This window comes from Uranotaenia lowii, unplaced genomic scaffold (genome assembly GCF_029784155.1).
Source record: "Uranotaenia lowii strain MFRU-FL unplaced genomic scaffold, ASM2978415v1 HiC_scaffold_150, whole genome shotgun sequence".
Taxonomy (NCBI): domain Eukaryota; kingdom Metazoa; phylum Arthropoda; class Insecta; order Diptera; family Culicidae; genus Uranotaenia; species Uranotaenia lowii.
In genome coordinates this window covers 46,139-62,189 of record NW_026597522.1, presented here as the reverse complement: position 1 = coordinate 62,189, position 16,051 = coordinate 46,139, and the positions used below count along the sequence as shown (strand labels likewise).

Below are 16,051 nucleotides of genomic sequence, written 5' to 3'. Positions count from 1 at the left end.
ACAGAAATTTTTACATGTATGTGTACGGAACTGAGGCCCTTATCCTTTCAGTGGCTCAAAAAGCTTCAAATCTTCAAATCTTAACTCAAATCTTCAGAACTTGTTAGAATATCCACGTAAAATTTGACAAAAATCAACCGGATTTAAATGATCTCGTCTGAAAACTTTAAGTGTTTCATTTTATTCTGTTTTTCTCATTTTCTCATGCTTTATGACTCCGAACCCACTCATCACTTAATTTTTATAGAGATAAACGTTAACAACAATATATTATACGCAGAAGTTTTAAACATGTATATTTGTGGAGTTTTTCTCCATTTTTCAATATCTTAAAAATGGGAAAGTTATGAAATTTGAGCTTTTCTTCAACAAAGTGTCTACTTTCATGAAATATTTAGATGATTTTTTTCGATTTTTGTCCTCGTGATCTGTCATAGTGCAACATAGTGAAATGTTTTGTTGATATTTCTGTGTTTTCTATGCTGCTCAGATCATGAAGTTTGACTGCTCTTAGCGCTAGTGGCGACTCCACCCGGAAAATTAGGTTTTTCTAGTGATCCATTCTCGAAATATTAACAGTTTCCATTTAACTCGCTGTGACTGTCGCGTTTGCGTTTTTTTTTTTTCATTGGCACGGGGGAGAACTTTTTCTTAATAAACAAACAAAATCGTTACCCGGGACGATGCAAATATATGGTTGCTACACTCAAGATATGTAGATAAGCTTTCGATATAATGCCTTCGAGAAAGTTTTTCTTTGGAAATTCAGCAGTATTTCAGCAAAATATACAAATTATGGAAAACATTTTTTCAAATGTAGTTTTAACAATATGCTTGAAACATGGCTAGTTGCAACTTGTGATGAATGCTACTTTATTTTAGATCCTACAAAAAATAGAAATTTGGCGAAAAGCAATTTATTACCTCGATAAAAAATCTACGCAAAAAATATTTAATGCAGAATTTCAAAAAAGTAGTTTTTCTAGAAAACTAATATTGAGAAAATTTCTTCTGAATTGAATTCTGAATGGATAAACGAACACAATGACAGTAGTCAGGGCAAAACTCGTGCAGAACTAGGTTGCCTCTGCTCATAAACTAAAACACTATAAGTATGAACTTAAAATATGCAAAAAAAATCGAAAAAGAAGTATTTTTCATTATTATGCTCATTCAAAAGTAACTGAATGCGGTTTGACAGTCAACGCACTGCCAATATTATTTTCTTCAGACTGCCTAATTCACATTTAAAGTTTACTTATACAATAACTTTATTCTAACAACCATCATAAATTTGTCGAGATAAATGTCCCTCTTAGCCATCAATTGTTGACAGGGGGACATGAGCAATCCACCCAGACTAATAGTTACCAAGATTAACTTGTCAGATAAAATAAACCCATCGGTTGGCGCTGTAGATACGCTCCATTGAATCCCCAATGCAATGTGCCGGTTTGCCTTTTTGGTCCGCGCGCGGCTATCAAGAAACATTATTTCTAGAAGCCGCACACTCGAAAGATAAAAAATAGTTTTATTTTCTCGTTCTTACTGGAAATTACATTCGGATAAGGGTGCGACCCCTAGGTTTCGATCTCGAGAAAGTATCACCGAAGGACCGGGAAATGTTAGTAGAGTGGTCCGGATTTTAAATTGATTTAAATAATTATTTACAAAGAAAAGGGTAATATAAACTTTCTTTGCGGCAATAAACTTGACAAGCAATTTAAGAGGAAATTTGAGTATTCCCAAAAGAGTAATTTACTTACTGTCTAATTTTCAAAGCTCGTACCACCCTAACGAACTAGCCGGTTGTTCTGAGAAAAGTAAATCGATTGGATTCGTGTTTTCATCTATCGAGATGCTGCCACTGGACTGGATTTTCTTTTCCAAGTCCTTTCTCCCAGATGGATTATGGAAGTTTTGTCAGATTCAATTTTGGGTGAGGTTTTTTGTTGGCACGTTAACCATCCGGTGTCCTCCATTGGAAATTTCGTTTTAGATAATTCTCCTAGTGTTTGTTTGTAATAACAATTTTCAATGTGTAGGGTTCATACTTGTCCGTTTATACTACACTAGGCATTGGAGGGGCAATGGATGTATTGAAAAAATATTGTCATCGAATTGCAAAAACTGACCATATACATTTTGTGGATCGGCCCAAAAAACTGACATGTGCAAAATTTCAGCTCAATTGGACTTGATTTAGGGGTGCATCAAGCGCTCAAAGTTTCGATTTTTACCCTGAAAAAGCGCTAAGGCAAGGAAATTCGGAAAATTATTTTTTTTATTTTATTGCCAAATGACTAAACAATGCAGGTAGGCGATGCCTTATTGACATCGCACGCGTTTTTTTTTTTGCTCTTCTTATACCAATAATATTAATTTTTAAATTCAGTGAATCTTAATAAATTGAAAATTAGTGGTATCAATTCATCTGTGGTATCAATCAATGTGTGGCCGGATAATCATAGCAAGGATGGCCACCGAAATAAGTGCCCCAAGTTTAAGGACAAATTCTTTCGGAGAGGTTTAAAACTTGCCTTATGGAATTGAAAAAACTTTACTTGATTGCGGTGTTGTTGTTCGTGTCGGTACTTGTATTTTGTTTTTCATTCAATGGTACTGAAAGTTTTTTTTAAACAAGATATTGATGTATAAATTTGATCTTGTTGAATCCCACGATTTCAAAGCTAAGTTTAACTGCTTTAAAACGTGAGAACAACAGTGATAAACGTCAATTCGACTCAGAGTGCCTGATCCTTATGTAACAGAAAGTGATCAATTTTATAGTTCTGGGATTTGAGATAGAAAGATTATGATATTTTAGTGCAAGTGATTTTTCCTACCATGATTACCTTGACTTGTCCCGGTTTGCATCACACTAAACTTCAAAATAAACATTAGAAATGAGAATTGAATCCAGATTCTCATTTTGGCGATTGACTAAATTTACAAAATTGATGAAAATTGCCCCCTAAATGAAGTTCAATTGAGCTGAAATTTGAACAGATCAGGATTTTGGGCCAATGCACAAGATTTATATGATCGATTTTCGAAATAAGACATGATCCTTTTTTCTCCCACCCTAACACAAGTATATCGTTGAGGTTTTCATTCGAATTTAGATATGATGTATTTTTACTTTATAATAATAATTTTCCAAACACGTCATGGCGATGTTCCTTTTCTCGAAAAAATTATATGAATTCTGTTATATTTGTCCCATTACGAAGAACTTTTCTCATTTGTGTTAACTCTCATCAAATGAACAAATAGGTAGCTATTTAAGACCGTTTTATTTTGAGAATAAGGCTTCCCACATAGATTTAAGATTTCCTCCATAATCCAACAATCAACTGATCGACTTAAAGTATTGAGCAAGTTGAGTTGAATTTGAAATTTCAAGGGTCCAATGCGGAACCTGTGCACTTGAACAACCTGATAACCCTAATGAAAATCCACGATAAATCCCTCATCAGTCTTGAAACAATCTTCCTGGTGCTGGTGCAGTTCTTCCGTAGCAGCCATGCGGAAACTGCATCTGGTCTTTGTCTTTCCTCGCTTGCTCATATTGTATACTAGATTCTTACTGTTTCCCTAACGAAGCCGGAACGAGGACGGGTGGAAATTGCATCATTACCAAGACTTTCCATACCATGCCGTATCTCGACTTGGCCAAAGTCATTCCGCTAGAATTAAGAAATACCACGAAGAATTTCTGACTCTTGGACGGCGAAGAAATCCGTTCTTTCCTTAGCGACTGAGTGCATGATTTCTTTTTTCTCGATGATGCCACTCAGACTTTCTGTATGTAGTTGGTGCTATACTATTTTACACGGCTTGGAAGGAGAAGTTTTCCCGTGGCCATGTGGCGCCGCCGAACGACGACTACGAAGAAGGATAAGCCGGTCACATGCTTTCGGACGACACAAATTCCTTGCGATGGAGAGCCATGTGCTTCTTTCACCAATAAAATTGTTCTCCTCAAGATGGTAGCTGGGTGGGTGGCAAGATATTCTTCTGAAGTGAAATATTCAAGATTCCGGAGGAACGGTCAGGAGCGATCTTTGATGCTGCTGCTAGGTTTAAGCATCGCCGAAGAAATATGGTTTATCTAGCCCTCGGTCATCCAGTGGGTGAGTTATTCGATGCTTTTGTTCGTTGAACATCCAGCATCCGTTTTCGTAAGGAAGACGGAAGACGCTTGGTGAGAATTGCTTTTTCTCTTTTTTCATCATAATGGCAAAAATTCGGTCCCTTTGTGTCCTGGAGTTTTGTCTGGTGTGTTAGTTCGGCGGAAGCCAAACTGTAGACTGGTTGAGACTGGTTAAGAGTTTTATCGCTATTTCGTCTCGCCTAGGTCGGGAACTTCCAGACCGAGGGGAGTCACAATTTACAATTATCTGATTGGGGACGTTCAATTAAAATTTAACTCATTCATTCGTTCGATTTACTTATTTATTTTTACTCTATGTTTATAAAAACTAAAAAAAGTATTTTTTCGAAAATATTTAGAACAGACAAAAGTAAGCCCCCCGTCAAGTCTAGTCACAATAACTCGGAACGAAATTTCAACCCTCCTACTCACTTTCCACCCAAAACATGTCGAAGAAAATGCACAAGTCAATACTAACTGTTGGCGGATGCCCCACGTTGTAAAAGTTTTCCCCCATTCGAAATGGGAATGATGGAGGTCTCCTTCCAGAACACCGTCATCAGGAAGTTGGGGCAAACAAGGATGCAATTCTTCCTGAGCTAACGGAAATGGGAAAACTGGGAAAAATAAAAGACGAAGTCCTATTTTTCGGGTCGAAGGTGCAGACAAAGGAGGATAGAGTGTTTGATAAACTCATTTACTACCTGGAAATAAAAACGAATTGAATTCATCAAACGATATGGAACTTTTCCCACAAACAACAACTGAACTGTGCATTTTTTTCTTTTTTTTTTATTAGAAGCACACAAGTTTTGATCACCCGAAGCGTATACCACAAAGAAAAAATGTCATTTTCCTGGAGATTTGTCTTTTCCAATGCGTTTCAAAATAACGATAGACTGATCTATAAAACAATAGTTTTATTGATTGTGTGATATTGAGAATATTTGAATGCAACCAAATTCTAGATGACCGGAATCCAGTAGTAGAAAACAGAAGAAAAAAACAAAAAAGCGCTCAAATGTCAAATCGATCTGAATAAATCACCGACCAGTCAGCAGGTATCAAATTTTGTTGCATTAGAATGATCATTCTTAAAACTTTTTTTAAGTCTTTGAGAGTATTGCATTGGATAAGTTTACAAGTTTCACCAAACTGAGCATACATTATCTATGAAACAATAGCTTTGTTGATTTTGTTTGGTTCCGGCGCGAATTTTTATCATAAACGATTACAAATCTTTTCAAAATGTGCTCATTTTTCTGTCGAAAAGTAAAATTATGCAGCAAAAATGCTGCAACGAATTTCTATTTGCCTGACCTAGACCGGAATTAGAAAGAATAGGGGACAGCGCTGGCGGAAACCTATCACTTTCTTCACGTTTTTTTTTTTGAAAATTAGTTTCTAATATCATATTTTCATTATTGTTTTGATTATCGATCCTGTTTGCCAAAAAGGATTTCCCATAAAAAAAAATTCCTTCCCCCACCTTTCTGAATACAACACCCTGGGTCGTATGAGTTCTCTGCACATTAAAAGTTCATGTTTTTGTAGGTATCAGATTATTGCTATTCTGATTACATTGACTTGTTGCGGTGTGCATTAAAGTACCACACTTATCTTTGAAATCAACACATGAAATTATCATTTTGAAATCTTTTCTGGTTTTAATTTTGAGTTGTGCATCAGCCAATGCAAGATGTGTGTATTTAGTCCAAGGTTGCCAAAAAAGAAAATCTGTGTTTTGAAGAAAAAAAAAACGGACTTTCTGTGGTTTTACTCAATCCACGGTTTTCTGTGATGCTTTTCCATTAATTTCATTTAAAAGTCATGTGAAACTGTGTCTGTTTGCATTTTATTTGAGAAAAATTAATTCATATAACCAATTTATCAAATTTATCCAATTCAAAGTTAATAATCCAAATTTTATTTTGCCAAAAAATTAATTTTGAAAAAACGACCAAAATTCTAAAATTGTATTAAATCTGTGAATATTTCTAAAATTATGTGTTCTGTGACACAAATTCTGTGATGAAAGTTTGCTCAAAACTCTGTGAATTTATAAATTTTTCTGTGATTTCGGCAATTGCTATGCTTTGCTATGCTATGCTAAAATAACGATAGATATTTAGCAGTTTCAAATCTACATTGGGGAACTAGGTACAAAAGGCGCGTAGCAAACAAGATGCGCCCTCAGTATTTCACTACACTTTTTTTTTTACATTTCTGAAAATGCACTTTTAACACTTTTTTGCGTTCCTAAACATTTGTGGACCTCATATTACTTAAATTCGAAGATAGCTTCTATTCTACTCTACTAAACTTTTTTGATTGAATATAATATCGAGACAGAGGGGCGGTGAATGAGAAAAGTTTTATAGAGGCTTCGAAATAGAACTTATCATCAAGATCCAAACAAAAGCAGTCCGAAACATTCACGTGGTGTCAAGATTTTAAGGCTAGTCTACAGCACGAAAATGGAACGCAAAACTGAAAAAAACACGATTCTAGAGTCAATGTTTCACTAGATTGGATTTTTTATTTAATTATTTTAAAATAGGGACACTTCTTTGTTAAAAGGTTGGGTGCTTGATTGTATTTTATGCTAACCAGTGAGCTTCTTAAAAATCGTTTTGGTAGCAGACTCCTCATGCTGCGCGTTCATTTTTTTTTCAAATTCCAGTTTGGATAAAGATATTTTCTGGGTAGTGAACCTTCATATAAGAGAAGCGACATCTGATCCCTCTTAAAATGAAATATGTGGCAACATCGTCTAAATCTTGGACAAAAAAAATCATCAGCACTGTTTCCTGGCTCAATGTTCAAGCTCTAAAGTGAACGTTCCTTCAATCCAACAAAACAACATTGAACTCGATGCCCGAAGGATCGCGATAAACGGTATGAATGACTTGAATTTCGTTAACAAGCAGATAGTTTTCTAACTAGGAACACGATTCACCAAAGCATTGAAAAAAATTGCAACTAATCATATATTCATACGATCCGGAATTAAAATTATCTGTTTGAACTATAACAACAATCACAATACCTTCCTTGGTTGAGTTTTCAATAAGAAAGGTAAAAGCTCTACGACAAATGCTCGGATCGATTGGAATCGATTTTGACAGTTCTTCTGTATCGATTGGAATTTTGTGTTTGAGACGTCGCTTCTCTTACATGTAGGTTCACTATTTCTAGGAAATGTTACTTCTGATGAAAAAATATCTGGGAAATGGTCCGTTCTGGTAAAAAAAATTCTGGAAAATGGTTCATTTTGGTGAAAATGGTTGGACTGGAAAAAAAATGAGAAACCTTAAATGTGTCTTTGTTTGTCACTTATTGTTTTGAAACGTCAAAGGGTCATATGTTAAATAGACGCACAAATTGTATCTTGCCAAACGAAGACTTATGTTCCAAAAGATTTCCAATTTCTGTTTGCAAACAAATTTTCTCCAAATTGATTCGTTTATTCAGTCCCAGAAACGATCCAAAGGTCATCGCCAGAGCCAAATGACTAATTACCTAAGTGTAACATACGACTAATCTTCAGACTATGTAAATCAGCTGCCAGTCGGCTTATCATGGTATGAAAACAAGTGAATCAGGTCCCATTTCTCGTTATTGCGATATCCAGATCATAGACAAGTGCCGTTGATGATAACTTTCGAAACTACCTATAGATGCCCGCGGGGCCCTTGAAAAAAAAAAAAAACAAGATCGTTTGACGATCATCTACTAAACGTTGCGCTACTTTGTTAAATTAGAGGAAAAATGATGGCAATACCAATCTTGCGAAAAACATTTCGATCGACGAGAGGGTTAATCGACATCATGTTTGTACATTAAGCAGCATTTTTGTTCACAAGAAATTTTCCACTCCACCTATCTATCTATGAGTATGGAAAATTCCTCTGAATGGAGAAAAAAAATCGAGCATTCCCATCAGCACGTGTACCTACCACAAAGGGGGGCCAATGAATGTTTGAACCCGCCGCTGCTCGGCTCGCTAAATTGCAACCAACCGAAGATTGAGACGATAGAGAAAATCGAGGAAAATGCTGAAAAACCAAACCAAATAAAAAAAACACAGGCTGATTGTACCTACGACAACACAAGATAAAGAGACCTGCTTTCGGGGTGGAATTTCATATACAAATCAGAGGCCCGCGCTACTATGGGTGGCAACATAGGTCCATGTATGATTGATGACTGCTACCGATGAGATGAGATGAGTCTTATGCTCATGTTTGTGGCCTAATTGAACATGGATGGGCTTTTCCACGGGTGATGCGGTTCAAAGAAAAAGCAAAGACGACGATGTTGGGAAATTGGTATTTACCCGCCCGATTGTGTGTAGGTATCTACTAAAACGGTGTTGAAATTACCCTTTAAGCTTTTGATGTTGTACCATTGTTTTTGGTTTTTGCGAATCTCATTTAGGGCGAACGTTTTAGCCATCTCTAAAGCTTGAAGGAATCATAATTATCGAGTGCAATGATCGTTTAGCTTGGCAAATTTGCGATCACAAATGCACGGTTTTTTTCTTTCTTTCATACTGGTTAGGAAATATGTATATATGTTCAACAATGTATGAATTGGAGCTCCTCTTCTCCGACTCTTTGGCGCTTCGTGACACGAGAACAACAACAGAACCGACAATCAGTAATCAACATGTTTGCATCTATGCAAATGATAACTTGGAAATTAGCAGCTCCCCAGGAAAGTTGTTCGGATACTGTGGGGGTTGAATGTCTAGAACAGGCATTTACTTCGACCCTATCGGGATAAATGATTGAATGGAGCATGCTGAAGAAGCCGATTCGGTTCATACAGTTATTAGGCCTACGGATAGCGATATCATCTTCATCGAGATATTTCCCTGATGATGGCCGTATCTACACGCAAAATGCGTTCATATTGCGTCGGTTCATTCATTCATCTGGTTGCCTGTTTGCCAGAGACCAACTACTATTCAGCTATAGTTATTGCGGAACAATGCTCCAGCATAATTAGATCGATACCGTGACATACTAATTACGTATGCAAAATTAACCTCTCCCGCGTCTAGCTTCCCGATCCGAAAATTGAGTTTAATTGAGATCTCAATTGAATAGAATTCAATTGAGAATGCAAATATGCTGTATTTTTCTATAGTCAATATTTAAAATTCAGTTCTTTATACACTTTCAGGCAAAAGCGGCTTATTCTGATGAATATTCAAAACAATCGAAAAACGTTTAACCCACCTTCTAATGAGCTTTTTTTCGTTTATTTCCATTTCAGATAACAGAAGATGTCGCACGGAAGAAGAGCGAATATCAGAAGCATCTGGAGTATTACAAAATGCTTCGGGGGCGATTCGAAGAAATTATCAAATGTAAGTAATCAATAAGACTATTCAGCCTGTTAAAGTTTATGTTTTAAACATACACTAGCTTTATTAAGGGTGGCCAGCGAACCTGGAAAATTGGAAATTTGAAATCAAAACCGGGAAACAATTGCACTCAAATGGTTTTTTTTTATTTTCATAAAAATGTTGAAAAACGAAGTTCATCAAGAATAAACTGTTATCCAGCAGCTGTTTACTACCGATAATTTTTTTTTTTTGATGAATATATATTGAAAGTAGAAGTGAATTTTTTGGTATGATTCTGTCCCCCAATGTGCGCTTTTTCATCATATCTTAGAAATTATGGGACCTAGGAGTTAGAATTAAGAAATTTGGCTTCAAAATAATAAAATTATATACTGCATTTAGGACTGAATTAAAAATTCTTATTTCAGATTCAGTATTAATGTTAAAATTTTTAATTTGCAATTCAGTCTCCACACGATATCCAAATCCAAATTCAGATCGAATTGAAATTCGAAACTTTAATTCAAAATCCAAATCATGAGATCGGATAGGAACTTAAATCATTCATTCAGAAGTCGGATTTAAAATTAAAATGTAGAATGCTGTATCTGATTTATGTTTGAGTTAAAGATTCTTATTCAGATGTTGGACGCAAAGTAAAATTTAAAATGTAAAATGTGGTATAATTGAGAAAAAGATTCAAAACCAAAGACACATAATATGGAGTCATCATAAAATGATCACTCCAAAAACGTATCCATTTGACTTACTAGCAATATCCAGCAAACACTAATTGTTGTGGCAATGAAAAGCCATTGGTGGACTGTGGGTGCGGCGCTTGGCAAAACGATCACTGGTGGGACTCACTCCCCCTGCGGGAACGAGCTTCTTCTAGACAACCCCTGGTAGATGTCTCACCAGTGGAGGCAAGTCCTCGGACTGTACCTGGAGGCCAAGGCCGCGTCGGTGTGAGCGCTTGGGAAAACAACCACTGATGGGCAACAAACAACCACTCCTAGGCGCATAAAGAATGCGCCCTTAAATAGGCTGACGAGCAAGCACACAAGCACGTGCTCGCGTCAGATGGAAGTGCCTAGAGCAGAGCATTCTAGGCGCTTTCAGCGAGAGCAGCCGTCTTGTTCTCTCAGTGCGGTACTCTCGCGTAATTTCTTCGTCGCTCTCTCTAACTTCAGTCAACTGGTCGGACTGAACACTAATCAAGATGATCAAAAATATGGGCACGATGGGCAACAGGCGTGCTTGCTTTCAATTTCCCATTAGGGGGAGGGAAGCGCCTTCGACAAAATGACAAACATGACAATAATGCCAATAGAAAAAAGTTGATATAACCGACGAAGTTGTCAAAATTGCAAATTCGAATTATTGAGCAATTTAATTTTTAAGTTTGTTTTTTATTCCAGTTATGCTTTTGGCCAAACCGGATTCAAACAATCGGGACTGAGGCCCTATTTCACAATACATGTATTGAAATGGATTGGAATCAATCGTAGGGACTTGATTCTCACATCGTATACTACGATAGCGATTGTAAGTTTCATCCATTAACCTAACGCTATATTCTCAAACACAAATTGCTCTGAGAAGGGGAAAACGACACGGGATTCGGGAACGCGGATGATGCATACCATCTCATCTTCTCCCAAGCCCAAGCCTCAAGGAAGCTTTTCCTGAGCACGAACGGCATGAGAGAATTTCGTTCGTGGAAGCAAATCAAGCTCTCAGCCCGCTCAGGCTTGTTTTCTCGTTTCTTTTTTCTTTCCCTCAACACACCTTATGATGCGCAGCTTTTGTTTGCAGAAAAACCAGTGCAGTACGAGTATTCTTGTTGTTGTTGATTTATCTTATAGACACTGCAACCTGAAAAAGAGGGATGACGGGAGCCGTTGATAATGTTCATGCCCAAGTATGACTCTCTCTATTGCAAAATGTAAAAATTTTCTCAGTGCATAATTTTTGTCACTTAAAATTTAAAATATCTTTTGCCAAAAAATCAATCCATATATCAGCCATATTCAAAAATGGCAGAATTGACAAAATTGTCTAAAACTACAAAAATTATAAAATTGACATGATTGACAAAACTGACAAAATTGACCACATTGACAAAATTGACAAAAATGCCAAAATTTACAAAAATTAAAAAAACTTACAGAATTTACAAATTTAAAAATTATCAAAATTCATAAAATTTACAAGATTGAGAAAGATGAAAAAACCTTCAAAATTTTGGCCAAATTGACAAACTTCACAAAGAAGACAAAAAAACTAAAATAACAAAACCAAGATAAAAATGACAAAAATAAGCTAAATTTACAAAAATGAAAAGAAAATGACAAAAATTACAAAATTAGCAAAACTGACAAAAAATGACCAAAACGACGAAAAGGCAGAATCGACAAAATGGAAAAAAAATTGAAAACAACCAAATTGATAACAAAAAAGTTGTTGAAAATAACCAATGTGACTTAACTGTCAAAATTGACCACATTGACAAGATTGTTCAAATTTTTCAAATTGTCAATTTTGTATTTTTTTCTTTTTTTTATTTATCATTTCTGTCATAATTGTATTTATTTTTATTTTTTTTTTTTTTTGTAAATTCTTTATTTGAAACGGCTCATACCTTTAGGCTTTAAGGAGCCAAACTCGTTTTGTTTGATAACAATTGTGTGCTTATATCTAGTTCACTTTTAAAAGAAAAAGAAGATAGATAGGGAAATATGAAAATAAGAAGAAATTATAGACGAAGATCAATAGCTTTTAGGAAAAGATATATTTCGAACATGTAGTCCAAGTCTCTCACACCCAGCACATCTCTCACTGGAACATAGGGTGGTTTTCCTCGGGCCCGAAGGGAGTCTATCAAATTCGTTCTAGCGACAAGATGGACCTCGCACGACCAAACAATATGCTCGATGTCGTGGTAACCTTGGCCGCAACTACACAAATTGCTGCCAGCAATATTCAAACGATAGAGTACCGCGTCTAAGGAATAATGATTGGACATGAGACGGGAAAATATACGAATAAAATCTCGACTCAGGTCTAATCTATTAAACCATGGTTTAAGGCTTACCCTTGGGATAATCGAGTGCAGCCACCGACCCTTGTCATCCTCGTCCCATTTGCGCTGCCAGTTGACAAGAGAGTTTCTTCGAACTAAAAAGTAAAATTCGTTGAAGGCAATTTCACGCTGGTACGTGTCGCCTTCCATCGCCCCCACCTTTGCCAGAGAGTCTGCCTTCTCATTACCCTCTATCGAGCAATGAGAGGGAACCCAAACAAAGGTGATGATAAAGCGACGTTTTGATAAAGCACTCAAACTATCCCGTATCTTCTCGAAGAAGTATGGCAAGTGCTTTCCCGGTTTTATTGAGTGGATTGCTTGAACAGAACTCAGACTATCCGTTACAATAAAGTAGTGCCCAACCGGCCTTGAAGCTATACTGTCCAAAGCACAATGAATAGCTGCTTACTCTGCTATATACACAGAGCATGGTGACTCGAGGCTGTAAGAGGCGCTAGATATTTCGTTGAACACTCCAAATCCTGTTGATTCCTCTATAAGTGATCCATCAGTAAAGTACATTTTATCAGCATCGACGTGTCTATATTTAGCTTCGAAAATTCTTGGAATCAGAAGGGAGCGATGAGGGACCGGGATTCCACAAATTTCCTGCTGCATAGACAAATCAAACTGGACAGAAGAATGATCGTAGTCTGGGCTACAAACACGAGTTGGAGAGAATGAAGAAGGGTTTACCTGCATTGACATGAGGACATGGTATATAGACATAAACCTGGTTTGAAAATTTTGCTCAAGTAGCCTGTCAAAATTTACAATCACCAGTGGGTTCATGACCTCACACCTGATGAGGAACCGAAGTGATAGTAGATTGAATCGATCTTTCAAAGGGAGTACTCCTGCCAAAACTTCAAGACTCATGTTGTGCGTTGAGGGCATACAGCCCAAAGCGATGCGAAGACAACGGTATTGGATACGCTCGAGTTTGAGGAGGTGAGTTTTGGCAGCTGACTGAAAACAGAAGCTACCATATTCCATCACTGAGAGAATAGTTGTTCGATACAATTTCAAAAGATCTTCTGGATGGGCTCCCCACCAGGTGCCAGTGATTGATCGGAGAAAATTCATTCTTTGTTGGCATTTTCCTTTCAGATACTCAATGTGGGCTCTCCAAGTACACTTGGAATCAAACCAAACCCCAAGATACTTAAAACACCTCGATTGAGTGATCGTTCGGCCTAGAAGTTGAAGCTTAGGTTGAGCAGGTCTACGTTTCTTAGAGAAAACAACCATCTCCGTTTTCTGAGGAGAGAACTCAATCCCAAGCCCCAAAGCCCAGGATGACAATCTGTCTAAAGTATCTTGTAAAGGTCTGAGCAGATGAGACTCAGTAGAACCTGTGACAGACACCACGCCGTCATCTGCAAGTTGTCTTAGAGTGCAGCCTTCAGAGAGACAACTGTCGATGTCACTTACGTAAAAGTTGTACAAAAGTGGGCTCAAACATGAACCCTGCGGGAGGCCCATATAGGAGGTTCTTCTAATTGCAATATCTCCGTGAGCAAAGTTCAGATGTTTCTCACAAAGCAAGCTGTATAAGATGTTGTTCAATAGAGGAGGCAGACCCCGGGAGTGCAATTTGTCTGACAACACCTCTATTGAAACTGCATCAAAAGCTCCCTTTATGTCTAGAAACACTGAAGCCATTTGCTCACGTTTTGCGTACGCCATTTGTATCTCTGAAGACAGCAAAGCAAGACAATCGTTTGTCCCTTTGCCCCTTCGGAACCCAAATTGAGTATCTGAAAGGAGGCCATTTGCTTCTACCCATTTATCCAAACGAAACAAAATCATTTTCTCCATCAATTTTCATATACAAGACAACATCGCTATAGGACGGTACGAATTCGCATCGGACGCTGGTTTTCCGGGCTTTTGGATAGCGATAACTCTCACTTGTCTCCACTCTTGGGGAACAATGTTATTCTCCAAGAATTGATTAAATAAATTTAACAAGCGAAATTTTGCGGCGTCCGGAAGGTTTTTCAACAAGTTAAATTTGATTTTATCAATTCCCGGAGCTGAATTGTTGCAAGAGAGGAGAGCAAGTGAAAATTCGACCATCGAGAAGCTGGAATCCAGACCACACCTATCAGGAGGCACGTTCCGGATTATTTTTTGCACAGGTGTAAAATCTGGACAGACTTTCCGTGCGAAGTTGAATATCCATCTATGTGAATGTTCTTCACTTTCATTTGAAGATGATCGATTACGCATGCTTCGTGCAACTTTCCATAAGGTACTCAAGGAAGTTTCCCGTGATAAACCACCCACAAAATTCCGCCAATACGCCTTCTTTTTCCCTTTGATTAATTTTTTGAACTGATTTTCAAGGGAAACATAAGCATCAAAAAGGACGAGAGTTCCATATTTCCGAAAATCTTTGAATGCTTTTGATTTGTCCTTATAAAGCTTGGAACACTGCTGATCCCACCATGGATTTGGAGGCCTTCGAGGAACTGATGAATCTGGGATGGGTTTTGTTTGTGCGCAAAGTGCACTTTCATGTATCAAACGTGAAAGAAAGTGGTACTCCTCTAAAGGAGGCAAAACATTCATAGAATCGATGGCTGTTGTTATTTCGTCCGAGTACTTTTTCCAGTCGATGTGTCTTGTAAGGTCATATGTAATATTAGTAGAATTCGAAGAGCTGGCCCCATTGGTGATTGTAATTTTGATTGGCAAGTGATCACTACCATTGGGATCAGGGATTACCTTCCACTGGCAATCCAATGATAGTGAATTTGAGCAGAGTGAGAGGTCAATTGCACTTGGTCTTGCAGGAGGTTAAGGTACTCGTGTTTTTTCACCCGTGTTCAAAATTGTTAAATTGAAACTGTCACAAATGTCATATATAAGAGTAGATCGTCTATCGTCAATTTGTTCTCCCCAGACAGTTCCATGTGAATTGAAGTCACCCAGGATCAACCTTGGCTCAGGAAGCACTGAGCACAGGTCCTCTAGGTGACTTCGATCAACTGCAACTCTATGAGGCCAGTACAAACTGACAATGCATAAGTCCTTACCTCTTATAGTTATATGACATGCAACAGCTTCAATTCCTCCTGATAAAGGGAGGTGGATTCTATAAAAGGAGTGGCGCTTATTGATCCCCAAAAGCACCCCTCCATAAGAATCGTTGCGATCCAGACGGATAATGTTAAAATCGTGGAAGGAGATGTTTGATTCAGAAGAAAGCCATGTTTCAGAAAGGGCAAAAATATCGCAACTAGTTTCATGAAGAAGAAATTTGAACGGATCCAGTTTAGGGATAATACTACGACAATTCCACTGTATCACAGTGATATCTCCGACCTCTCGGCGTAAATTAGCCATCGAGAGAGATAAACACTGAAATGAGGGGCCAAGTTTGCATCAATTGCTTCAAAAATGTCTTTAATACAGGAAGCATTGTTGTTACAATGCTTCTGAT

General features: G+C 37.4%; 1 protein-coding gene across 3 annotated transcripts in view; it reads left to right on the top strand.

Moving 5' to 3' along the window:
* The first annotated feature begins 1,843 nt into the window (after nt 1–1,843).
* LOC129759402 (tyrosine-protein kinase Fer) overlaps nt 1,844–16,051 on the top strand; it is a 44,396-nt gene continuing 30,188 nt past the window's right edge. For all 3 annotated transcript variants that reach the window (XM_055756841.1, XM_055756840.1, XM_055756839.1), the window contains exons 1-2: nt 1,844–1,939; nt 9,440–9,533. In XM_055756841.1, coding sequence (XP_055612816.1) covers nt 1,859–1,939; nt 9,440–9,533 — 175 coding nt within the window. In that variant the 5' untranslated portion in view covers nt 1,844–1,858. The remainder of the gene's footprint in view (nt 1,940–9,439; nt 9,534–16,051) is intronic.